At 38.1% G+C, this 27,672-nt stretch overlaps 1 protein-coding gene across 1 annotated transcript in view; it reads right to left on the bottom strand.

Moving 5' to 3' along the window:
- The window catches only part of LOC127659032 (interleukin-1 receptor accessory protein-like 1-A), a 137,373-nt gene that overhangs the window by 50,162 nt on the left and 59,539 nt on the right, over window positions 1–27,672 (bottom strand). Inside the window, 3 exon segments of the mRNA XM_052148654.1 lie at window positions 20,515–20,668; window positions 21,058–21,244; window positions 26,347–26,632. Coding sequence (XP_052004614.1) covers window positions 20,515–20,668; window positions 21,058–21,244; window positions 26,347–26,632 — 627 coding nt within the window.

The raw sequence follows: 27,672 nt of genomic DNA on the forward strand, positions 1-27,672 counted from the left end.
ACACACACACACACACACACACACACACACACACACACACACACACACACACACACACACACACACACACACACACACAAGCATACATTTTCAAACTCCTGTATTTACAAACAGTGGACCCAATTTTTTTTTGGGAAAAAAAAGCTACACTTAGAAATTAATGTCATTGCATTAGATAACTAAATATCAAGAAGAATTTGTTGTCAAGAAAGATTTCCTACTTTTCAAACAAAACATTTCAATGACAGAAATTTTAAAAGGCTTTAAATGATAAAAACAAAATTGACATTCTGTTCAGAATTAAGGCAAAAGGTATATAGACCCTTTCTAGTTGTCTAACTTGTCTATAGTTAATGTATTGACCTAAACCTGTGGTCAGGTTGTGATTCTGTCCAAAGTCAAATGCTGGATATTCTTACTTATGCTGGATTCGAGACAACTCAGAACTCAGAATTTTCCCACCTCTTACCTGGAAATAATAGGCTCGTCTGAGATGCCAAACACCTCACCTTAAAAGTATATGAGAGCAGGCTGTTGCAGTCAGGGGAGGAGTTAAATAAGTGCTGCAAAGTCAGAGTTCTCACTTCTTGTAGTGGATCATCCACTATGAGATCAAAGGCAGATATCGCATGATTCATGTTCAAGTGCTTTGTTGTTAATAACGTGGATGCAATTTAAATTCTGTTGCTTTCAAATGAAAATATTTAAATAAATATGATGATTAAGACAATCAGTGTACCTGTTATTTAATTCACCCCATAAGATGTGTCTTTTTATAAATTTGTAGTTTAATAAAGACACATATTTTAGATATTTCAGAATTATATTACAATCACATATCCCATACAGAGACTGCACTGTAAAAGTGTTGGAAATATTCACATATAATTTATACAAATAAAAACTTCACGATTGTTTACATCAATGAGCATTAAGCTGTGTCGTCAGAAAGTCATTTCCCATCGTGCTTGCAGTTCGCGCAGCTAGGAAAAAGCAACTGCTTGCCTGCTACAACTGCGTCTGCCTCGCTCTTGCAAGAGTTTTTTTTGGCATCCGTCGTCATGATATCACGGACAAATTTCTAACCAACATCGGTTCTGTGTATAACTTGCTCATCTCAAAAGACCCTATTAACTGGAATGCCACCTAAAGTCAAACATCTGGCGCAGCGAGAAGCATCATTTGACATAATTTCCAGGGCAGCTCGACCTCAGCGCATAAACCGGAGCTGGGTTTTGTTAAGCATAAAAACAATCTTTTAAGTATTTTTACCGCATTACATTTTTACTCTATATGCAATATACAATAAATATACAAGAGAATGTAAAGAACAATTAATTGATTGACTGGAATGCACTGAGGTTGGAAGTGGGAAATTTCAACTCCGATATTCTCACCTCCAACATCATCTGAAATGCAGCATTAGTATCTCTGACTTTCGACCATGAACAAGATCCATTGCTTGATGCCTGAAGATGATGTATAAATTAACAAAATGCCAATGCTACCATTAGCTTTGCAGTTGTTTGATTGACAACTAAATTGCAGAGGATAAACGATATTATGCAGTGCTAGCATTTGTTTTTGCAGGTGAACGATTATAGTATCAACAGAAAAGATCTCTGTAAACATGTTTTATTATCATTAGAGCTGTCAAAATGAATGTGTTCTAATTGATAAATGCATTAATTAATGATGAACATATTTACCAATTAGATTTCTGACATTTTATTCAGCTCTGTGTTAGTTCTAAACACTGGTTGCAATAGGATGGAACCTTTGCAATGTGTCCGGAGACATTACACTGTATTGATGAGAAGATCTGATCTTTTTACTGACTTGGATCTTTGAGTCTTGTTCAGCAAAATGATTGAATCTTTATTCAAGTCATTTCATTCATTTGTCACTTGACAGCCACATAGGCTCTTCAGGAAACTTGAATTAGTTCACCTCCTGAGCTGGTCTTTGGATCTTCCTCCATTTGTCACGTGACCACTACTAGGTTCAGCACTCGTTCACGAGTGACATTTACTGGCCTTTTTCCATATTTGTTTTTCTTTACAGCTTAAGGTCAGTGTCTTGCGGTTGTTTGTATCATGATCAGTACATGTCTGTATGAAGAATAACTGACTTTTTAAAATCATAAGAATTGTCAACATTAATTAATTATTTTCATTAATTTAATGCAGGAAGTGTTGACACAATAACCCAAGACAAAACAAACTAATCACTCTCTGATACTTCTCATTTTTCAAGATTCTTCACATCTTCTCAAATAAAAGATTTGTTCAAAATGAACGAATCATTCATGAATGACCCATCACTATTACACTGACCAACACACCACACAACAACAATTCCATGTGATTTTTGTATAAAACAAACCCAGATGCAAGTTCTTTGCAGCCTTAGTAAAGCAGAATTGTGTGGAGTTCAAAGCAACGCTTAACGCTGGAGTTGAGCTGTGTGTTGACGCCCTGACGTGAATCATGAATGCACTTCTCAATTTCTGTAACAAAATGAATAGCCACTGCCTGCCAACTCATTAATATGTGGAGGATGGGGGTTTAAGAAATGATATGTCAATGAATACACAACCAATGTGGACTAGATATTTCAATTAGTCAACCTCCCACTTTTGGCAAAAAAATTTTTTTAAATGTTAAAAATATGAAAAAAAAAAAAAATACAGCTTTTTTTTTTTTTTTTTTACAAATAAATATTTTTTGTTACATAAGGGTTTGTATTTTTTCATGAGGAAAAAAAAAGCATTTTGACAGAAAATACATTATATTTAAAGTTACATTTCAGCACTTTCAAAATCTGCAATTAATCACAACTAGCTATGAAAATCATGCAATTAATTGCGATTCAGTATTGTAAATCGACTGACAGTGGTAATTATCATGTAAGGTGGGAACTTTGGCTCAGTGAGCAAAAGCTAATCTGGGCAGTAAGCAATGAAGTATCACCATGACTCAATCTCACAACAGTGACAAACACCCTCAATATGAAGATGCTATCACTTCTATATCCAAAAGGAAAAAGCAACAGAGGCTAAGAGAGTGAGAGAAAAAGCTAAAGAGACAGACTTAGAGAAAGTTGAATAGAGAGAGAGAGAGAGAGAGAGAGAGAGAGAGAGAGAGAGAGAGAGTTGAAATGTTAGTGTACTCAGTATTATAAATATATTTTGACAGAAAAGTAAGTATATATAAAGTTACATTTCAGCACTTTCAAAATCTGTGATTAATCACAATTAACTATGAAAAATCATGAGATAAATTGCGATTAAATATTTTAATTGACAGCACTAATTATCATGTAATGAAGGAACTTTGTCTTTATCTGCTAAAAAGTGAAGGATCATAATTAACTGTACATCACCCTGGATGTCATAGAAATTGTAGCTATGCATTTCCGTAGAAGTTCAAATTCAAGTGGTGTTCTTTTGCACTTTTCCAAATAGGAAGTTGGAAATTCTGACTTTTAAAGTTGAATGGAATGCGGTATTACTCTTCTAGGTTACAAATGTGAACTTGAGGGTGACAGAAACAATAAAGTGGTAACTACCAAAAAGCCAGCTTACTAAAAAATAAATAAATCAGATAATGCAAGAAAAACATGTTTACATGAGACTTAATTGGGTTATTCTCCATTTTATACATCAAAACGTAAACAGGCATGCTGTTAGCCGGTAAGAACGCCGATGAAGGTGTTTACATGCAAATCAAAATCGGGGTAATGGGCATAAATCTATATTCTCCATTTTTGACATCAAAATGTAAACAGATATGTGCACAACACTTGTGCATCTTGGGTAAGCTGGTAAGAACACTGATGAAGGCGTTTACATGCAACACAAAATCAGATGCAAAAATCTATGTGTTATGTTTAAACTGTTTATGACCTTACCCTTTTAAAGGAAAATTGTTTAAGCCTTACATGTTGTCATTTTATTAAGCGTAATTTATGTAAGATTGTGCATGAAAATGTGCTCATTGGTTCTCAATCCTAGTTCTTCTTATACTCCCCACCACTGCACATTTTGAATGTCTCCCTTTTCTAACACACCTAATTTAAGTAATTAGCTCATAAGTAGAGTAATCAATGAATTTAACTAGGTGTGTCAGATAAAGGGAGCATCTAAAATGTGCAATGCTGGGGAATGCAAGGACCAAGATTGAAAACCACTGCTCAAAAATGACCTTGGGAGCAGTTGGGTTAAAAGACACAGCACAAATGGCAAAGAAAAGGAAGTTAGGCTGGATAAAATTCTAAAATCACTTCTTTATAGATGCCACTTGATTTGATATTTTGTTATCCAGTGCTAAGACATTCATAAGTTTTAAGTATGCTTAAGTGGCCAAATACATTTTGGGGCCAATGTAACAGGCACACATTCAGATGTAGGACCTATTTTCTCTCTGATGTTTGCACACACTTACCATTTCTTTATCTCTACCTATCATAGTTCATATTGCACAACTCCTTTGTAGCCAATGAGCAATGGAACTTAATCCATGTTCCCCCTGACTGCTGTAACATTACTTATAAACAAAAACCCAAGGCTCAACTAATAAAAAGCACACAAAATACACACCCACAACTCCACAAATATGTAAGTACCACACACACAGCTGTCTGCAACACACAACTAATGGTTTTAGCTTCAGCATAAACAACAAGATAAACCCTGTGCGATCTTTAGCCTGCAAAAGTTACTAGCAATGGCCTAGCATTAACCCCGAGAGCATGGTTTGCTGGCAAAACTAGGGCAGATTTGATGCTTGGGAGGACACGAGAATGTATTCACTGCAATCACTACAGCACACTGCACTGGATACGATCAACTTTAGTAGAGCTTATAAAATATCTGACTCTATTTTCAGTGATGACAGAGATTTTCATGCTGTGCATTATTCCTGTTCAGATGTCCTTGAGAAATAAACAGCGAGATAAAAGGAGACGCTGAGGGAAAGAACAACTAGGGTGGAATTTTAAAAAGGTGGAATGTGTGTCACTGACATGTGTGTGTGTGTTAGGGCTGACTCTAAGAGAGAGTTAAAGGCATAGCTTACCCAAAAATACCCTTACGTTGTTCCAAACACATTTCAGTTTCTTTCTTCCATGGAACAAAAAAGAAAATGTTAATCAGAACGTTACCTACAGGCTAACATTCCTAACATCTGCTTTTGTGTTCCATGGCGGAAAGAAAGTCTTACGGGTTTCGAACAACATGAAAGCGAGTACATGATGACCGAATTTTTATTTTTGGGTGAACTATCCCTTTCAGTTGTTACATGCTCACTTAGCAGCATCTGTAATTAAGCCTTAATTAAATATGATTACATAACTCTCTACTGATTAGGGGTACACGTGCACGCACGCATGCACGCACACGCACACACACACACACACACACACACAACACACACACACACAAACACATCTTGTCCTGATTAGACTTGACAGCTGCAGGGTGTTGGGAGCATGTGTAAAGTATGTGCGATCACAGTCCCAGTGCACCAGTGGGGGATTTAAAGGCCACTGGGGCTCCAATCAACATGGAGATCAATGGATAAACACAAACAAAATGCTCTCTTACCCACATTTCATTTTGTAACCACTTAATACCTACCCTGCCACTCAGTACCAAATCCCTACCAGTCTAGAGAACCCACCATCCTTTCTGTCCTCTATGGGTGACTGGATAAAATCTGAGCAACTGCTCTCCCGTGCCCGTTGCCATGGAGATTTCGATGGAAGGGCACAGGTGGGTACAGGTGGGAGAGGTAAATAAAGGTTGCCACTGTCCCTTAAACACTCCGCTACAAGTCCCTCCCAGCAATGCAAGCTTACAAGCTTGCACTGTTCCAAACCTGCCGTTGGCATGGACACCACGCAAGTGTCCATGGAAACCACATTGTCTGTACTAAAATAGCAAAAGGAAACGCAAGCTACTTTTGGAAACTGTTTTCCAGCAAGCACTACTACTTCAACCAGTCCAAAGATCTGTATCCAGTTCCTAGATTCCTTACAGATGGATAGAACCCATTACTAATCATTTAGAAACAACCAAGAGGTTTCATTGCTGTGGAGGCTTAATGGAGCTATCAGTTTGTTAATTTAAAGGTCATATACTGTTTGTTTTTACCTCTAAAATATTTTCTCCTATCACCTAATATGTAGAAACAGCATTATGTAAGCAACTTGTCTGTAGATTTCCCTGTTTTTAAATACCGTGGTTCTCTCAAAACTTTGCAATGCCTAACATAGATATATTTGATCAAGCGATGACATGAGTTTAAGGTAGGACTATTTGTTTGTCCGATGGAGATGGGGGAGTGTTCGGGAAACCAGACACTATTTTAACAATTCTTTATGGTGTTGCTAGAGGCAAATAAATAAGACACAAAGTATCAACTTTGTCCAATAGTTATAATGATTATATAGCCTAGAAATATCTGACTTTTTATTGCAGAGCTGGTATCTGGACAAATTTGAGCATAGTTTGTGAAATTGTTAAGATCTCGTGAAACTCTAGAGGAGGCACAAGTGAGATTATTGGTTCCTTTTGTCATTGCTGTCTATGTATTTGATAATAATAATAATACTATAATAATAATAATTGAGATATAAATACAATCTCATTTTTGATTTCTTTCCTATGGGAAATTCTAGTAGTTTAAACACAATACCAACTTGAAAATGCAATGCAGCATTGTATCATGTCATTAAAAAGACATTCAAAAAGACTCAAAACAAAAGCCCTCTATTTTATTTTATTCTATTCTATTCTATTCTATTCTATTCTATTCTATATTATACTCTCTCTCTCTCTCTCTCTCACACACACACACACACACACACACACACACACACATTTTTATATATATATGCTTCCATTTATGTTTTTCATTTTTTTTTAAACTAATTTCAAACATTTAGTTTCAGAGACAATTTTCCCACAGTATGTGATGAATAGAATATAATGAAATTAAAATCCTGATTTTGTCTAGGTTTTTCTTATTACAACGATTTGATGCTTGTTTTTATTACTGAGCACCTCAAACATTTCTAATGATTCTATCCTTTTTGTTGCCATTTCTCTTATTAAAAAACATCTCTTATTAAAAAAATAGCTGTTAAGCTTTTTCTTCTGTCCCTTTGTATAGCATAATATCTATTTTACTGACTACAGGCAAAGCATGATGAATCACTATGTGAAAGGGAGGGCACCAGACAGGTCAGGCCTGTGCGCAATACATCTAAATCTACGAGAGCACGGTGCGCCTGTGGCCTGTAGATACAGTATATAATGGGACACGGTGCTGCTATTCAATGACAAAACTCGCCTGAACCATTTCTCTGACCCATAAATATCATAATCAGCATCCATTACACATATCTAATGTTCACACCTGATTACACATATACACCGGGATGGAATGGCTGTAATGAGCACCAGAACTTTTGCTAAAGTATAGTTGAAATTGAAATGCAATGGAAATTTACAAAGATTTAAAGGGAGAGAAATATATGACAGTTTTATGAGATTGTGCCAGCTCCAAGTTCTGACCTGCCTCTCTCATTGAAAATGATTTGTGTTTTAGCAGGTATCTTTATCAAGCTGCTTCCTATGCTATACTGCCCTCCCGGCCAACTGACCTTCCCATTAAACCTCTGGTGCTATCTGTCTGCACATGAGTCTCTTCACCTGCTAAAAATCAAACATAGTGTTACTGTATGTTAAAATCGTTTAGTTTATCAAGTCAGTAAATGAAAAATGCCCTGCTACTCACACTTTAAATATTCATTTTATTATTTTGTCAGGTAACCTAAAAAATGTTCATCATAAAATCTAAATTGACTAGTTTTATTCAAATCAAAAATGTATTTTAAAGGGCCTGGGTAGCTGAGCAATTAAAGGGGCTGACTACCACACCTGCAGTCGCAAGTTCGAATCCAGGGCGTGCTGAGTGAATCCAGTCAGGCTTCCTAAGCAACCAATTGTCCCGGTTGCCAGGGTGGGTAGAGTCACATTGGGTTAACCACCTCGTTGTCGCTATAATGTGTCTCTTGCTCTTGGTGGGGCGTGTGGTGAGTTGTGTGTGGATACCGTTGAGAATAGTGTGACGCACGCTATGTCTCCACAATAACAGGCTAAACAAGCCATGTGATAAGATTCGCGGATTGACTGTCTCAGACACAGAGGCAACTGAGATTCGTCCTCCGCCACCCGGATTGAGGCGAGTCACTACGCCACCACGAGTGTAAGGCGGGGTGCCAATGTGTTTGCATTCAAAGGCAAAGAGCAAATGTATGATCTTTGAGAAAATCAACAAATGAACTTTCTCACAATTAGCAACTCTTCCTGAGGCACCACACCCCACTGAGCGAAGACTGCAAATTCACACCTCATTGTTGCCCTTCCACATCTGTCCCATTCTCTCCCCTCTCCTCCTCATCCATTCCCCTTCAGCCCAGAATCACCTCAAACTCACCTAAGATCTGTATGTAACAAAAGACCATATCTGATGTATACAAATAATGTAACTAGTGTAACATGTTTGGTATCATTTAAAATGTCTCGGTGCGTCTGGTATAGTGTTTTGTCCCCAGGTATATAAAACTTAATGACAAAAAATGTATAAGGTCTTTGCCAAATACTGAATAACTAACACCAGGAAGCCAAGAACCAATTTACCCACAAATTCTCAAAGGATAATACCATTTGGTAAACAATGTGTATTCTGTCTGGATATTTAAGGAAGGCTGGCCCAGAGCTCAGGGTTCTCTGTAGTCAGATGATCCCACACCTCAATGTGTGTAACTGTAATAATTGGAATCTGCATTCAGATTTCCCATGCTTTGCAATTACATGTAGTTTTCTCAACTGCCATGTATGTTCTTTGACTTGTCTCTTTATCTTGTGTTTTAAATCCTACCTGGCAAATAAATTGTTGCTTTTTGATTCATTCTGTATTCCTCTGAAATCATTTATATCAATACTGGGTCTTTAAAATAGGAGAAACCGCTCTGGAGGAACCGAGCAGGAGAATCCCATTTTAAGAATCATTTATATCATAACTGAAGCTTTAATGTAGGAGGAAGCCACTTAAAGACTATCAGTTTGAATCTCATTAGAAACTGATCAAAAGGTAAATGAATAGTAGAGGATTTAGAGTAATCAATAACTTAAATGAATAAAATAAAAGAATAATCAGAAAGTATTTAGAGCTTTAATCTAAATTAGAGGTTAACTTAAAATTGGAGTCAGATTAATCTAAAATTGGAGTCAGATAAAATTAATATTGGGATGAATTTGTAAAGTGCAAATTATTAACAATAATTGCTTCACTTCAGTGCTCAGAAAAGACAGAACAACGCAGAGACCTTCAAGGGGCAAATCTATATATTTTTAGCAGTTTTGCCTGCCATTTTACACGAGCAACCTAGACCGCATTGGGAATTGGACATGCCAAATTGGGGAGAAAAAAAAAGTATTTTAATCAAACTAAACCTGAGAAATTACATTATATCAGTGGAGGTACTTTTCATAGGTTAGATCAAGTAGAAATTGATTCTTGAGAAAACAATTAATGGTTATTACTTTTTTCAGTGTAGTTTATTGAAAATGAAATTGAATTGGGGGTCTCTATTTTTCTAAGATTCTTACCATTTGACTACCTAAATATTTCATCCTATTGATGTTTTTTATTGTGTACTTTGTGATTTGTATTTTCAATGTAAACAACTTTTTACAGTGTTATCCTTTTATTTTAAGTAGTTCGATTTAATCAGTTCATTAACATAATTTTTCTTATCTGAACGATTAGGCTGTTACCAAAAATTTTTAATCGAAATCAACCTATGTTTGTGTAGTGTTGAATTCTCAGGGCCAGTAAAGCATTCTCTGCTGGCCTAACATGCCAAATAAATAAATATATTTCATCCTTTCATTCTCAATCAGCTTTTTGCCTATGTATTTTTAATCGCTTTCCACTCTTAATTAATCTACAAATGATGCTTACAAGTGAAGCGTGACGGCTATTTCACAAATCACATGCCCGAATCTGAGCTCTTTAGCAGAAGCAGCACGTGAGTCTGAGCTCCACCCCGTCAGGCCTTCAGAATTTCTTCAGAATCCCTCAACAGTGCAAATGAATGAGCATCTAAAGACAGATTGTCAGATTCATCAGCCAATAAGATTGATTTATTTGTTGTTGGTGGGTGTGATCTTTAGCATATGTACTGGTCGAGGCCTTCTAGCTGGACTTGAGTCACACAATCATGCTTTAAATCACGTAATTTGAAAGCGAAGAGTGCAAGATCTTGCTGACGAGTCGACTGTCATCACTGCCGCTATCGCCATTGAGAAAGAGATTCTTATGGATTTAAAAACCTGAGATGTTTTGCATGATCATGCGATTGATTAATTAAACAGGAAAGGTGGACTGATTTTCACTTCAAGTAAATTGGTAAGTTCTTTTTGCATTTGCACAACTAATATAGGGGGGAAAGAGCGAGAGAGAGCGAGAGAGAGAGAAAGAGAGAGAGAGAGAGAGAGAGAGAGACAGAGAGAGAGAGAGAGAGAGAGAGAGAAAACATATATATATAAAATCACACACACACTGACAATTACCCCTCTCTCTCCACTATTCAAGAATGCTAAATATCCACCCCATTTTCCTAAAAACAAATCCAGATTCCCTAATCTTCTATAAGACCCCTCCTCTAAGACTGCCTCTCTCCCCATCTCCGAGCACAACTCCTGAAATGGGGGAGCTCCAACCGACTTCCACCTTCTCAAAATCACCTGTCTGGTGACCATAAAACCGGTTAGTCAAGTCAATTTTAATTGTACAGCGCCTTTCACAACACACACATCGTTTCAAAGCAGCTTTACAGAAGATCAGGCATTAACAGATGATAAAACTAATGTCTATAATGTCGATGAATCATCATTGTGTAATTAGATAAAATACGATTGTTTATCGTGTTTAAAAATAAGTAATTAAATAATATTGTATTAATAACCCCAGTGAGCAAGCTGAAGGTGACTGTGGCAAGGAACACAAAACTCCATAAGATGTTTATTAATGGAGAAAAATAACCTTGGGAGAAACCAGACTCTCTGTGGGGGCCAGTTCTCCTCTGGCTAACATCATGAATATAATGTAAATATTACTTATGTATAGTTAAAGTCATGGTTTAAAATTATTAAACTAAGTAAGTGTTAAGGGTCAGTGTTTAAACATCGATTTTGTTTGAACTGTAAGATTAGGTTAGGAACCAATCCTCCACAAGTTTATTCTCCGCATTGATTTCTGCCCTATCTTCCCAATTACAAAGTCTGGGGCAAATGAAACCTGAGTTCCCAAGATGTCACATACAAAATTCTGAACTCTCAACCAAAACCCTTGGATCTTAACACAGCCCAAAAAAAACATGGGTTATGTCTCCATCCTCCGATTGGCATCACCAGCACAAGCCTGTACAATCTAGAGGGGGTCCAATAGAATCTATGTAAAATCTTGAACTGAATAAGGTGAACCCTTGCATCTCTAGATACAGACTTGACATTTTTTAGAATCCTAGCCCACACTCCCCCCTCCAATACCAAGTTTAAATCTTTCTCCCATAATCTCTTCAGAGAAGTTGAATCTTCTCCATCCCCCTGACTCTGAATTAGCAGGGAGTAATACACTGATGACTCATGACCTCTTCCAAAAGCAGAAATCACCTCTCCCAAAGCATCTGCCGCTTTAAGGGTGTGTGTGTGCCACTCCCAAAAAAAGGACAGAGCATGTGGCGCAGCTGTAAATACCTATAAAACTGAGAGCTGGGAATTCCAAAATGATCACCCAAATTCTCAAAAGATCTGAACACTCCACTCTCATTCAGGTCGCAGATTGTAGTAACCCCCCCACAATCCACTCTGACCAACAGAATGGGGACTTGCTGATACATAATTTGGGGTTCAGCCATATGCTTGAGGCAACATTTAAATAAATGTTATCCAATCTTATCCAAATCACTTGCAAATGTGAAAGAATGGGGTGTGAATTAACTTCACCAGTTAGTTTGATAGAAAGGCTTTGTAATGGCGAAATATTGGCAAGGACTTCCTGTTCAATAGAAAACCAGGGAGGGGCTCTTTCAGGTGGAAGCAACCAATGAGCCAAATGCCTGAGACCGAAAGCATAATTATAAAACAAAATCTTGAGTAGGCCTAGCCCACCATTGTCAATCAGCCTATGTAATTTGTTGAAATGTAGTCTGGGACGTTTACCATTCCAAATGACGGACTTCGCTATGCTTTCAAATTGCTTGCAATAAGAGAGGGGGACATCTATAGGGAGTGACTGTGGTAGGTAGTTCGATTTTGGAATACAGTTCATATTAATAACATTAACCTTCCCAATCATCGATAAATGTAATGAAGCCCACCTGTCCACGTCCTCGAAATTTTTTTTATTAAAGGGTCAAAATTAACTAACTAAATCAGACAAATTAGCTGGGAATAAAATACCCAAATACTTAATACCCTGTTTGGGCCACTGGAAGGCACCCGGCTGGAAGGCCGTTACTGCGCAGTATGCTGTCAAAGCCAAAACATCGTATTTAGACCAATTGACTTTGTATCCTGAGAACTTGGAAAAGGAATTAATAATTCTGTTGAGGCAAGGCATAAATCTAGTAGGGTCAGAGATGAATAATAAAATATCATCTGCATTATGCAGAAGCTTATGCGGCTCACTTGGTGATTTTCCCCTGGAAAATCATCCTCCTTTCTTATCACGACTAATGGTTCCAGGGCAAAACAGAACAATAATGGGGAAAGAGGGCAACCCTGCCAAGTGCCCCTATTCAGAGTAAAATAATCTGAAATTAATCAACTCATTTGTACCGCTGCTACAGGGTGTCTATAAAGTAACTTAATCCAACCAATAAATGTACTCCCAAACCCATACATTTCCAAAATCTTAAAAAGATAATCACATTCTACCATATCAAATGCCTTTTCGTGAGATGGCAGCAACCGGAGACTGATCGTTCACCACTGACCACATGATATTGATGAAAAGGTTAATGTTATCAGAAGAGCTACGGCCCCGAATAAAGGGATGTCATAACTTTACTTAATCGGTTAGCCAAAATGTTTGACAATTTTTACATCCAGCTGGTTTAGGGAAATTGGACGGTATCTTTTACACTCACTTGGATCTTTGTCCTTTTTAAGAATCAGACTTATCCAGGCTTGTGTCATGGTTGAGGGAAGCTTTCCATTCTTTAGTGATTCAATATAAACTTCTAACAAAGGTGGAGCCAATTCTGTAGCATACGGTCTAAATAATTCAGCTGCAAATCCTCTGGCCCCAGAGCCTTGTCTGTAGGCAGGGCCTTAATTACCTCGTCAAGCTCCTCCAAGGTTATCTCAGAATAAAGATAATTATTTTGCACAGTCATCAATTTAGGGAGTTTTAAGTTTCTAATATCTTTATCACTAGATGAAGACGTGGAACTATAAAGATCAAAATAGAATTCTTTAAAAGCATCATTAATATCTATGGCTGAGGTAAATATTTCACCAACAGCAGTTTTCCTGAATGAATGATAAAAAAAATACTCTCTCTGTTTTATATATCTAGCCAAAAGTTTTCCTGCTTTGTCCCCCAACTCAAAGTATTACTGTCTTTCCCCGAATAACCAAAATTCCACCTTCCGTGACAAAATAGTATTATATCTGTATTTCAATCAGGTCAATTCTCTGAGGCCAACAGATGACATTCATCACTTCAGCTGTGCCTCTGCATTTTTTATATTTCCTTCCTACTCCATAAGCTCTTGTGCTTTGGATTTTTTGATGAATGTGGCATACTGTATGATCCAACCCCTTAGAGTCACCTTAAGTGCCTCCCAAGAAACGCCCACAGAGGATACGGAGGACCAGTTGGTCTTCATCTAGACATTCATCTTTTTCTCCATATTGGCAACACCTCTGAACTCACCAGGTCATGATTTGAGACTAAAATGTTTCCAATGAAATGAGGGATTTGGGTATATATAAAAAATATGTTCTGGAATAAATCTTATGGACTGATGAAAATAATGTATAGTTCCTACCAGATGGGTTCAAAAGTCTACAAATATCTGTAAAACCAAGATTTTTCTCATCCTGTGAAGCGTAAATGTTGCTCTAGGGGGCTTACACTCTTTTCCTTCACTATAATTAAGGACTGAGTCCATCAATAGATTAAAGTCTACTCCCAATATTATATAATGAGGGGTGCCAACAGTTTGCAACATCCCTTCCTTGATCTATAAAAAACCCCTGATCATCAGCATTAGTTGCGAAAATATTAGCCAAAATCAATGAATTTTACCTAAAACAATAATGACTCTTCCTAATTTATCTTTAATCTGTTTGAGAAATTTTAATTGTAGATTCAATTGTAGTAGTTTATTTATCAATATAATGACTCCCTTGCTCTTACTTGAGCCAGCACTAAAGAAAACATGTCCAACCCAAAATTCCAGCAACTAATTGTGAGAAGCTCGTGGAAGGCTACCCAAAACATTTGACCCAAGTTAATACATTTAAAGGCAATGCTACAAAATACTAACAAAGTGTGATTAAACTTCTGAAACACTGGGAATGTGATGAAATGTATAAAAGTTGACACACATTCTTAAAAAAGTAGTGATCCTAACTGACCTAAGACAGGGAACTTTTTCTATAATTAAATGTCAGGAATTGTAAAAAACTGAGTTTAAATATATTTGGCTAAGGTGTATGTAACTCTCTGACTTCAATTGTATGTGATACATATAATGGGTGATTTTACGCTGTTGTGGCTGGCATAGGTTGTTCATTAGTCCCAGTTTATCCCAGCATAAACACACTCTTACACAGAAAGTAAGTTTTTAGCACTGGCCCTGTCACATTTTGGGGGGCTTTGTGTGTACGTTGTGTGTGCATAATTAACTGTTTATTCTCCCAACGTCAAGATGAAGTACAATCACCCTGATTCACATCATCCACCATGTGTTTTTAGGTCATTTTCATGCTTCAAATTTTCAGGCACACAAACGCACACACAAGCACAAAGAAAAACACTGCTTCAATGTTTGTTGTCGAAAACCATGTCCGCAGTAATAGACTGTCTGTAAGCACTAAAAAACAAGAAAAAATGTTGGTGTTCTTCTGCTAACTTCCTCCCTCAGGCGCACAAGCAGCTCCACCAGATAACCCATGCAGAGATGTACCATCGAGGCAGATTTCTGTAGCAATTATAGAGACGTACTGCTATAACCAGCACAAAACAAATTGAGTTATACTACTATGATTGTGCTGTAACTGTTGTAAGTCTCTTAACATGAAATCTATGTCTTCTGTATGCAGGTTTTTAAGAACAGTTTATCCAAAAATGAACATTTTATCATATTTACTCTCCCTTGTGTCGTTCAAAACTCATTTGAATTTGTTTAGTCTGTGAATGTGATTTTTTTTAGGAATATCCTAAATGAGGACTGCTGCGTTAAGCTTATTATGACAAAAAAGCACCATAAAGTGTCATAAAATGAGTCCAAATGCACAAGTTTTGATAATCAGGATTTCCTTAAAAATACACATTCTGTATTCTATGGAAAAAATGTATTTATAAGGGTTTAGAATGACATGACAGTATGTAAATGATGACAGTATTATTATTTTTGGGTGAACTATTAGCTTAAATCAAGCTACAGACTCAGTGTTATCATTAATGATGGGTTTTCCATTAAGAATCATTTGCAGTCCTGGACTATACGTTCCATACAGGAAATGATCCCTGAGAGCGTAATGCGGTCCTAAAATAGGCTTTAAATGAGTATGGGAAGAGATGCCTGGAATCTTATAATAGGTTTCAACAAAATGACGGTTTAGGAAAAGAACAAATAATGTTTGACCTCTTTTCACCTATACGTGCTGTATTATTGACTTACCATAGAGGCAGAAGGGACCAAACTCACAAGGGGACAATACGAATCTGTTTAATCATTGACAAGATGTTTAAATATAAAAATATTGACAAAAATGACCTTTCCATTGCTGGCTTAGTTTTGTGTCTGTTTAAATGTCATTCTCTATCTCTCTCTCTATCTTTGATTGTGTGTGTGTGTGTGTGTGTGTGTGTGTGTGTGTGTACATGTATATGCTACATTGTGGGGACCAAATGCCCCCAGAAGGATAGCAAAACCTAAGGTCCCCACGAGGGAAATGGCTTAGTAAATACAATAAACAATGTTTTTTTTTGTTAATGTAAAAATGCAAAAAGGTTTCTGCGAGGGTTAGGGGATAGAAATGATCGTTAGATCCGTATAAAATCCATAAAATGCATGGTAGTCTATGGAGAGTCCCCACAATTATATAAAAGCAAGTGTGTGTGTGTGTGTGTGTATGTGTGTGTGTGTGTGTGTGTGTGTGTGTGTGTGTGTGTGTGTGTGTGTGTGTGTGGCGTATGTGTGTGTGTGTGTGTGAAAAGCAGTACTAGATATCAAATGTTTGGAGTGGGTAGTGCACATGCTAACAACACAAAAGTGATGTTGTGAGATGTTGTGCTCACAGGAACACAGGTTTGAATCTAGCCTTGTTTTATTTTTTATATTATTACAACTCTTTTCCTTAAAAATGTGTGTTATAATTAAGCACGTTATCACTGCATTTAACATAAAAATGATCCTTATGAAAAACCTTTTCCGCAGTTAAATGTGCAGTGTATAATTTCTTTGCCAGCAGAGCCAAATTATAAAATATTAATTTCTGTTCCGAGTCTAAAAAAACAACAAAAAAAAAACAAACAAAAAATATGGGCAGAGTGGACTTAGATGCGGTCTTGTGTGGAAAAACAGAAACTGTGAAGCGAGTTGGAAGTAGGTGGCTTTAAAAGTTTTCTCTACTCTGAATAATGGTTTGCCATCTCCATTTCATCACGGTCCAGTGTTGTGCTTGTGCACAGTGGAGTTCCATTGGCCACTCACCATATGACATAAGATTTGAGGCACGATACATCATAAACTCTATAGTTACTCTAAATGATCAAATATTTTGAAAACAATTTACAATAAGTTTCCATTAGTTAATGTATTAGGCACTGTGATCAAACATTTAACAATATATTTATTTACAGCATTTATTAATCTTTGTTAATGTTAGTATAAAAATACAATTGTTTATTGTTAGTTCATGTTAGTTCATGGAGCATTAACTAATGTTAACCTACACAACTTTTGATGTAAATAAATTATTATTTAAATATTTTGTAATTAACATTAACGTCTCGGTTACTGTTGTAACCTCCATTCCCTGATGGAGGGAACGAGACGTTTTGTCGATGTAGTGACACTAGAGGTCTCTCTTGAGAGCCTCGGTTACCTCTTGTCTATGAGATAAGGCCAGAGAGAGTTGGAGAACAGAATTTTCATGCCCCTCCCCCGGACATATGGGTATAAAATGAGGGAAGCGTGCTTCTGTTCAGACAGGTTTTGAGCTGAGGAGCCGAGAGTGAGGTCCCGGCCATTTCAGCAGCTAGTATAGTGTTGTGGCAAGAGGGAAAAAACATCTCATTCCCTCCATCACACGTTCGCTGTGGTGTTGAGGTTGCCTGGGACATGAGTGGCGCTCAGTAACCTCAGCTGCTGCTGACTCCAAAGGAGGAGATGGCGGGCAGGTTGCGTCATGTGACGAGAGCGAAAGCCGGCTTGGCGATTTATATACGCTACTGTTGCTGTGTTGTCTGAGCGGATCAGCGGCACAAATCTGCGCAGGGTAAGAAATACAGCCAGCAACTCTAGGCAGTTGATGTGCCAACCCAGCTATGGCCCTATCCAGGAGCCAGCGGCTGCGTACCTACTGCACACAGTGCCCCAGCCCAACTGGGAGGCGTCTGTAGTAACTACGACGCGTCTGAACACCTGCTGTAGTGGGACTCCTGCCCGTAGAAAACAGAGGTCTGTCCAAGGGCTGAATAAGTGACGGCAGGAAGGGGTGAGGGTCACACGGTATGTGCTGTGGCACCATGCCCATCTCAGGACTCGAGTCTGAAGCCAGTGCTGAAGCGGTCTCATATGCATCAACCAGAGAGGCGCGACCATCGCTGTGCCCGGTCTGAACATACTAAGGCAGTTCAGCACTGACAGCGAGCGCTCGCTTGTGAGGCATGCTGTCTTTGAGACAGAGACTAACTCCATGCCAGGAAAAGAGATGCTCTGAACCGGGGAGAGCTTCCTCTTTTCCCAGTTGACCCGAAGCCCTAAACAGCTGAGGTGCCTGAGCACCAGGTTCCTGTGAATGCCCACTGAGGAGAGGCTCGAAGCTGACTCTGCGACTTTCGTGAAGACGCGAGAGGACAGGGACAGACTGAAGGGGAGGACCTTGTACTGATACGCCTAGCCGTCGAAAGCGAACCATAGAAATGGTCTGTGACAGGGTAATATTGAGACGTGAATGTATGCGTCCTTCAGGTCTACCACCGCTAAGCAATCTTGATGCCGGACTCATGTCAGAATATGCTTCTGCGTCAGAATCTTCAATGGGAGTCTGTGTAAGGCCCGGTTCAGAGCTCGCAGGTCCAAGATTGGCCGCAACCCTTGGGTACCATGAAGTTGGGGCTGTAGAACCCCTTCTCCATCTCGGCTGGAGGGACAGGCGCTGTCATGCAGAAGGGATGCGTTTTCACCCTGCACCGAGGTGATGCAGATGGTGCTGAAGTGTGGCGGGCGCCTGGCGAACTGAATCGCGTAGCCGAGTTGGATGGTCCTGGCCGGGTGGCGATGTCACGTCGGGGATCGTTGCTTCGTCCCGAGGTGGATGTGCTGAGGAGAGGCTCGAAGCACTTACCTTGCTCCGCATATCCGGCCTGGTAGGTGACTGTGGAGGATGTTCTGTAGCGACAACCTCTTGACTCGGCACCACCTGCCGGCCTGGGATGCGAATGTACATGAATATTAAGGTGGGAGGTCCGCGTTCATGGGGGCCCAACTCCCAGTGCTCGGTGTCTGATCGCCGTGACAATGGTATTGAGGGCACCGGCTAAGTGACACCAGCTCCGTGGCAGACATTTCTCAAACGCAGGGGAACGGGTGGTCCGCAGGGATTTACCCGGCGAAACCGCACCAGTTAAATTCCCAAAATCGCCTCCAGCGCCAGCCGCGTCGTCCCTATACCCGTGGGTAGAAGGCACTATGCAGGGGGTGGCTAGAGTGGCTTTACCCCAGAACAAGGAAAGCCGTGACCGCAACGTTGCCATGGTCATGTTCTCGCAGTGAGAACATGAACCATCCATAAACGCTGCCTCGGTGTGATCTCTGCCCAGACACGTGAGTTGCCCGTGGCCATCAGAAGCGGAGAGATAACGACCGCATCCAGGAATGACACAAAGACGGAAGCGCATCTTGAAAAAGACATGTCTTGAAAAAGATGTTCAACGTCAATGTGTCTAACTCTTTTAGATTAATATATACTCTTTTTTTTTTAGAGGGCCGTTGAACAGCCCAGGGGCGTAGGATGCACTGGCGTGCAGAAGAAGAGAAAAGCCACTGAAATGCACTGTATCTCCAATAGCGTATGCTCTTTTAGAGGTGAGTGGAACAGCAGTGGGTTTTACTCAGCTTGCTGAAACACAACCGCTCGGCTCCAAAGAAAATATCTGTCAGAACAGATGCACGCTTCCCTCCTTTTATACCCGTATGTCCGGGGGAGGGGCATGCAAATTCTGCTCGCCAATTCTCATTGGCCTTTTCTCAAAGATAAGAGGTAACCGAGGCTCTCAAGAGAGACACCTAGTGTCACTACATCGTCACAATGTCGAGTGAGTGACAGAAGGGGATCTAAGATTAATAAATGCTTAATAAGTATTGTTAATTGTTAGTTAATGTTAACTAATGTTAACAAGTGGAATCTTATTTTAAATTAGTACCAATATTTTTCATACCCTTCGACTAAATTTAATAATTTCACTCTGTCCAATTTTATAATTTTTTTTAACTCCAAAGTAACTGAATCACCTCCTTCTTATGCCAGCACAGCTTACTTCAGTACGTCAGAGAAATAGCCAGTGCAACCCCCCCTCCCTCACACAAACAAACAAACAAACACACATTGTTATAGTTCAAGTGTGTCATTTCTGTGCCATTATCACCACCAACCAGAACTGCAAAAATAAACCTTGTTTTTTAACAGCTTTCCCATATGCATCCCCCATCTGTTGTTGATCAAACAAAAAGATAGTCTTGCCCCAAATTTACACCATTGGTCAAGCCAATTTTGCTGTATCCTGCTGATAGGGCTGCTCAAGCAAACAGCATTTTTTATAACACCACACATATATGATGTTTACAGTTTTTGAGGAAATCAAAGGATTACTTGCAGTTGTCTCTGCAGATTAAACTGGGTTAAAAGAATGTATTGAAGCATCAAAAAATGTACACACTCCTGAATTAAAACACATGAGATGTCACACACAGTATTACCTGTCACACTCAGGTCGGTTGTCCTCCGCACCTGGAACCCCCCGAAAACAAGTTCACAGGTGTAGTTGCCAATGTCATCCTCCCTCACTTCCTGTATAGATAGTGTGTCTGCAGTCTGTAGTACATTGCTTCTCCACTGCTGTACGTTACATTCCTGAGAGAAATATTACCATATTGGACATCTTAATTGGGATCTTAAACATGTTTGTGTAATTGGGTAGTTAACGCATAATGCATTTGTCTTTGGCCTATTTTGTTTTGTCATCAACATCAGGATTTTAGGTAAAACATTTTAATGAATGTACAGTATAAGGGAAAGTATCTTATGTCACGTAACTGGTCACCATTTTGTTTATATATATTTTTTGCCTTTACTTTTTTATTTTAAATGGCCTGAAGTGTGACACATGAATTTTTAAATGTACAAATATTTTGTATTATTAAATGTTATGCATGTCACACTGCAGGATATTTACTTTCCAAATGTATTTTATGTCAACTATCTATTGTTATAATGAAAACACATAAGATCTCACACTGTACCTTGTACCATGTTATCTGCAGCTTCTCTCCAGGCTGAGTATAATCTTGGATATCAGGACAGGTAATGTCTTTACTCTTGCCCAGTTCTGCTTTCTCACTATAGCGCAGTTTTGAGTTATAACAGCTCGCTGTGTCATTATCAGCAACCAACAGAGTCATTGACACCTTCATACAAAATGTGGAATTCCTGTAACAGATAAAGTATATAATATTTAATGTGCTGTCTGCAATCAGATTAACACATACTCACACAGAGACATCACTGATCACACATTTCTTATCATCTCATAGAGTTTATAAACCAAACCAATTTGCTAGTAGTATAACATGTGAAATATGAGAAAAATACAATGTTTGGTTAAAAATAATGTATATTTTATTCATGGCATATGAGGATGAAACTGATATAAATTATTTTCTCTAAAGGTTTTAAGAGTCATATCATATTTTGTAACACTATTTCTTCCAATGAGGTTCACTTATAATGTTGGTCAACACCTTTAGCACAACTAATTTATTTTTCATTTTCCAACTTCTGTCTGAGGGCCATGTTTTACTGCTGTGCCTTTAAGACTTCTATGCAAGCGCCCTCTTTCCATGTGAAATCACAGTCACAGCACTTGGTTTGCTAGTTGGTGCTACGCTGTCCTTCAAAAAAAGCCTCTATGCAAAGGCTGCATTACACTGTGACAGGTTCACAAAACATTGAGCTGATTTGTACCACATAAACTGTTAAGATCAGACTGAAATAATCAGGGGCCTTGTTAAAAATAAACTTCAGGCACTCCTTTCTAACATTGTGTTATTTCTGAGGGATATATGCAGAGTGGCTACAGTCTGGAAACATATTGTTTGGCTATATTTCATTAATTTTCCTCTTATCATTAGTTCATCCAGTGTTAGTATCTAAATTAGTATCTATTCCTACCTTTAATACCTCAAGTTTATGAACACCAAATAAAATATCCTGTCTGTAGGAGGTCATGAAGGAGGATGTAGAATGTAGGAGGTCATATGTTTATGTTTAATTGGTCTTACTTGAGAAAGTTGCATAAGTTTGGCAAGAGTTATTTTTTTGTTTCTTAGTTTTAATAGATGGTTTTTTGGACTAAAGAGGACATTTTGAGTTCTTAAAGTTACAGTATGTTTTTAGTACATTGAACGATTATTTTAAAATATATAAGAAAATTAGATTTCTCAATAAATCCCATTTAAAGGAATAGTTCACCCAAAACCAAAGTTCTGTAATTTTTTACTTACCCTAATATTGCTCCAAACCCATCTAATTTCTTCCATGGAACACAGAAGTTGAACGAAATTTAAGTCATTATTCAATCTCTAATGAAAATAATGTCAAACCTCATAATTTCTGCGACATGATGTCATGAAGTTTTATTGCGATTAGAACCAATAAGGTTTAATGTTATTGACATCAATTTCAGTTCTTTATTAATGATTTGATAATGAATAATGACTTACATTTATTCGGTTTATTGGACAAAGTGATCATATAGCTTCGGAAGATTTAGAATATAGTGCACAAGTCATATCGATCCTTTCACTCTATATCCACGGTAATCCGGTAGGAGGTGTGAGGTCATTACATTGAAAAGGTAAAATTTGATATATACTGATATATACTGTCTATCACATGCACACCACCTGCACATTCTTTAGCATTGAAGTGTTGCCTGAAAACACACACCTACAGTATGCATTGATTAATGTGCCTCCATTGAAAGTGCATTAGTGTTTGTGTGGCAGGGCGGAGAGTGGGACCGGGTGGTGATTCTACACACCTGGTCCCTTATCAGGCTAATCAAGCCTCTGAGAGGGATAAAGGCCGACTGCGGAAGATGGTGTGGGAGAGAGAGATCGTTTACGGGCATGTCCGTCATATATGTGTTTGTGTCTTTTGTTTGAGTTTATCATTAAAACTATTATTTATATCGTCAAGCCGGTTCTTGCCTCCTCCTTGCCCTTCTATATCCCTTTACAGTTTTCTTTGTCCAAGGGCTTTGAGCTTAATAGCTGCTGATAAGATTTGTTAATTTTACCTTTTCAATGTTATGACCTCACATCTCCTACCAGTTTACCCTGGTTATAAAGGGCTTGGGCCGCCCCAACCTGGGCTGCACTTGCCTTTTGTAAAACCCATAAACAAATTTCACGAAAATTAACTATAACATAACATCTGACCTATCATATGTAAAGCAAAGATTTTAAACCTTCGCTAGCACTACTTTTACGCCCTCACTATTTTCAGAGAAACACCCATGTCAGCATGGACTAATTTGATCACTCTATAAACCTAAAAAGAATAACTCTAACCCCCATTCTTTCTTATCGACACATTGTTGAAAACTATTGTTTATGGTTTAATCAGCTCAAAGCGAGTCAAAGAAGAGCTAACAGAACAACCACAGCAACAACTGTTGGTTGCTAACTGGGCTCTTAATAAAACTTGCAACAGATTTGTTCAAAAACCTGGTGAACTGCCTCGCTGTCTACAAAGCCAGCACAGCAACCTTCTAAGGCAGCAATCTAACTGAAAATGGTAATCATAAATTACCAAATTGAAATTTGTTTTTACACATAAATGCCGTTCTGCACATGAAACTCACGGGAGACTCAACTAACAATTGAGTTCAACTGAGCACAATTGAGCATGTTGCTAAGCTCACACACAAAATCATCTAAAAAGCATAAAATATTTTGTCAATGCGTTTCTAACATGGCTTCCGAGTAAACTGACTTGCCTTGAAAGGGAGAGGGACTATGATTTCATTCACTAAGCTTGACAATGCAATGTGGAATTATAATTGCAGGGGTCTCAAGATGCATTTTTAACTTGACACGGTGTCTTAAATACATAGTGTTCATTTCATGGTGAAAGATGCTGAAAAAGCTGCAAGATGGTCACGGTTACATAGATCAACAACTAAATAATAGTGCAGACAGATGAATAGTGCAGACACATCCTGTGAGAAAAGCCCCTTTTAATTTGGCCAAAAGAAGGAAACTATAAACTAATTACCAACTTTTTGGAACAATCTTGGCACCAGGAGTGTGCCTGGCATCGGTATGGTTACATGCTGTTATAATCAAGCTACAGCAACACTTACAAAAATTCTAGAGTTCTGACAAATTTGATGCAAATTTGCCACTCATTATTTTCACATGCAAATGAGCTTGTGATTCGCCACAGATGTTTGCCAGAAGTTTACAGATTGTCAACATTAGTGGTGAACCTGTGGCAAATCTTTAACAACAATGGACAATTTGCTGCAAGTTTGCCACAAAGCTCATTTGCATGTGAAAATGATCAGTGGTGAATTTGTGACAAGTTTGCGATGAACTCTAGATTCTTGAAAGGGACATCAACTCTGTCATTTGGAACATGTACTCATTAGACCTTATTCTAGCCCCATCTTTGATTTTTAATGGGAATGACAACGAGGCTGTGAGGGATGGACTTACCATCTCTTCAATGGTTCAAAGGAACAAATGATATAAAGCTGTATAAAGCTCCAAGATCACATCTGATTTTCAACAACTCATGTTGTCAGGAGTTCTTTGTATACTGAATGTTCTTGGACAGATGTTTTGTCAATGTTTTGTCCGCAGAATGATCCAAAAACATTTAAACTGCAGTACAGCCCATTGAAGAGACTGTAAGTCTACCTCTCACAGCCTCATTGTTTTACCATTTAATTCAAAGATGGTGCTAGCGTGAATAAGGTCTTCGGCGAGGTCAGTTGTGGTCTGATTTACTTGCTGTATACATGCTGGACGATGCCAAGCAACAATCGCATTATCTACTGTAGGTCTGTCTACTATCAAAACAAAAACAAAACAAAAAACTATTGTTCAAGGCTAAGTCTAAACAAACTTTTAAAGTGCATATAAATGTACTGCATGATGCCTTACAATTCTGACTAAGTAGACAACTAACTTGGTTTTGAAAAAGAGCTTGTGTCTTAGTTTTACTTGGTACATGCACTTGAAAAAATTTCCGTATTTTAACCACAACAAATGAGAATGTTAGAGTAAAAACAAAATTATAGGTAACACTTTACAATAAGGTTCCCTTTGTTAACATTATTTAACAACATTAGTTAACATAACGATGTTAAACCTAACTAACGATGAACAATATCTTTACAGCATTTATTAATGTTGGTTAAATAATCTCAAGCTCGAGCTTGAGCCCTCCACTATGGACAGAGAGTCAAAAATGTTTTACTTCACCCCTCAAGTATTAAATTAGCATGTGAACTACTGAACTAATATAAACGGTAGTGAACTTTATAATATACAGGCATCAAAATTACATACCGTAAAGCCTGAAACATGGTCACCATATTTTCTGACAACCACAACTGCTGGTATTTTACTGTAAATGTAACCTATTTTTTATTTTTTTTTACAGTGTGATCTTTTTGAGAGCAAATTGTAAAAAAATAAATTAAATATTGCAAGATGAAAGTTATAATTGTCCCATGGGAATGCTTTGAATTAAGGCATCATAGTATTTAAAATTAATTCTCTTTCTCTCCTCCGGTCTTTCTTTCTATCTGTCTTCCATGCACACACACACAAAGTCAGACTCACTTTCTGTGATGCAAAAGTGAATATGATGAGAAGATTATGTTCTTTGACCTCAAGTCGGTTGCAGCCTGAGCAAATGAGAACCCTAGAGAGTTGCCTGGCTGTTTAATATGTGTGACAGTGGCCCGCAGCATTATAGGAGAGAGCCAGAGTGTCAGTGTTTGATTGATGAATGACAGAAAGTTTCACTGTCCTCTGCTGTCTCACTAATTTCACTTCCAATTTTACAGTCCATGAGAAGTCTTAGATACAAACACACAACTCTCCAGTGTTATTTAATAAAAACCTTTTTGTTAACTGAAATAAATATAAGAATGAACATAATTAAAAAAACAGAAACTAAAAAACATTGTCATGACTCAAAAACAAACTAAAATCAAATCAAAATGAGAGTAATTTTTTGATACTACATTATTTATATATTTATACAGTATATTTCACACACACACACACACACACACACACACACACACACACACACACACACACACACACACACACACACACACACACACTATTTTTAAAGCCTGCCACTTTTCTTGAAGGATTTGAAAGACAATCAAAAACATCAAAAGAGGAAATTAAACCCATTCTTCAATCCAACTAATGTCTCAGAGGCAGAGTGTGTCTTTCTCTGTAGATTTGCATATCTAAGCATGTGAATGTACATTCTCTCACCTCAGCACGCAGGAATAAAGACCGCCGTCCTGCAGCTCAGCTGGTCGAAACCAGATAGCGTCTTCCTCTTTGCTCATGCGTACCCCGTCAAAAGAGATGGGTTCCTCAAAGTCACCATGACCCAGCCCAGAACTACGGTACCACATCAGACTTAGTCCAATACTCTGGGCCTGGCTGTAATTGGCTCTGATATAACCATAAAACAGAGCACACTTTATCCGCACTGGCTCCCCATGTAACACTCGGTATTTCAGATAGTCCACGGACCAATCAGTGCAGCCATCCACTGAAAAGAGAGATGGAAAGAAAGATGTATGAGTATCCTCACCTTTACAAATTGGCGAAGTTATTTCATTAAACATAAATGTCACCACTAGCAATTCTGCAAAATATCTTATTTTATGTTTGACATGGGTTTCGAATAGGCCACCCACAGTCAGTTCACTGACCGTATGATGTACTGTACTGTATATTGCACACAAAACTGGAAAGCACTTTCTCGATCTGACAAGCTCTAATCTGGTTGGCTGATTTAACACAACTTCATGAAGTAAGATCACACAGAGTTCTTTTAATCAGTCTGCCTGGAAACAAAGTTGTGTTTACAAAGGTGACATGGTTAATACCACAATCTCTTTAGCAAATTAAATAATCACTGTAATTTTCCAGGTTATTATTCAAGATATTCATAGATATTCAAAGTTTTGTTCGAAACAATAGCAAGGTAAAGGGATATTTCACCCAGAAATGAAAATTATCTTGTCATTTACTCACCCTCATGCCATTCCATATGTGTATGCCTTTCTTTCTTCTGCTGAACATAAATTAAGATTTTTAGAAGAATATCTCAAGTGAATGGAGATCAGACCTTTGTAACTCCAAAAATCACAAATAGGAAACATATAGTTGAAGTCAGAAGTTTACATGCACCTTAGCCAAATACATTTAAACTCAGTTTTTATTCAAATGCATTTGTGTTCAGCAGAAGAAAGAAAGTCATACACATCTGGGATGCCATGAGGGTGAGTAAATGATGAGAGAATCTTCATTTTTAGGTGATCTATTGCTTTAATTAGATATCCCTGAGCAGAACTGAAATTCACCCATGTTTTATATCTTTGTTATATCTGTTAATAAGGATGTCAAAAGTAATGGTTCTTTGATATCAAGGTGATACTACAATAAAAAGATGTAATGATACTAGACTTTCTGCGGTACCGGAAGTACAGACTCATTTCGGTACCTCCAGTCTCAGTTAATGTTTTCTTTTTTTTATTTACACACGTAAATGGTCAAATACACTTCCAAATGTATTCAAAATACTAA

The sequence above is a fragment of the Xyrauchen texanus genome, chromosome 18 (genome assembly GCF_025860055.1).
Source record: "Xyrauchen texanus isolate HMW12.3.18 chromosome 18, RBS_HiC_50CHRs, whole genome shotgun sequence".
Lineage (NCBI taxonomy): Eukaryota > Metazoa > Chordata > Actinopteri > Cypriniformes > Catostomidae > Xyrauchen > Xyrauchen texanus.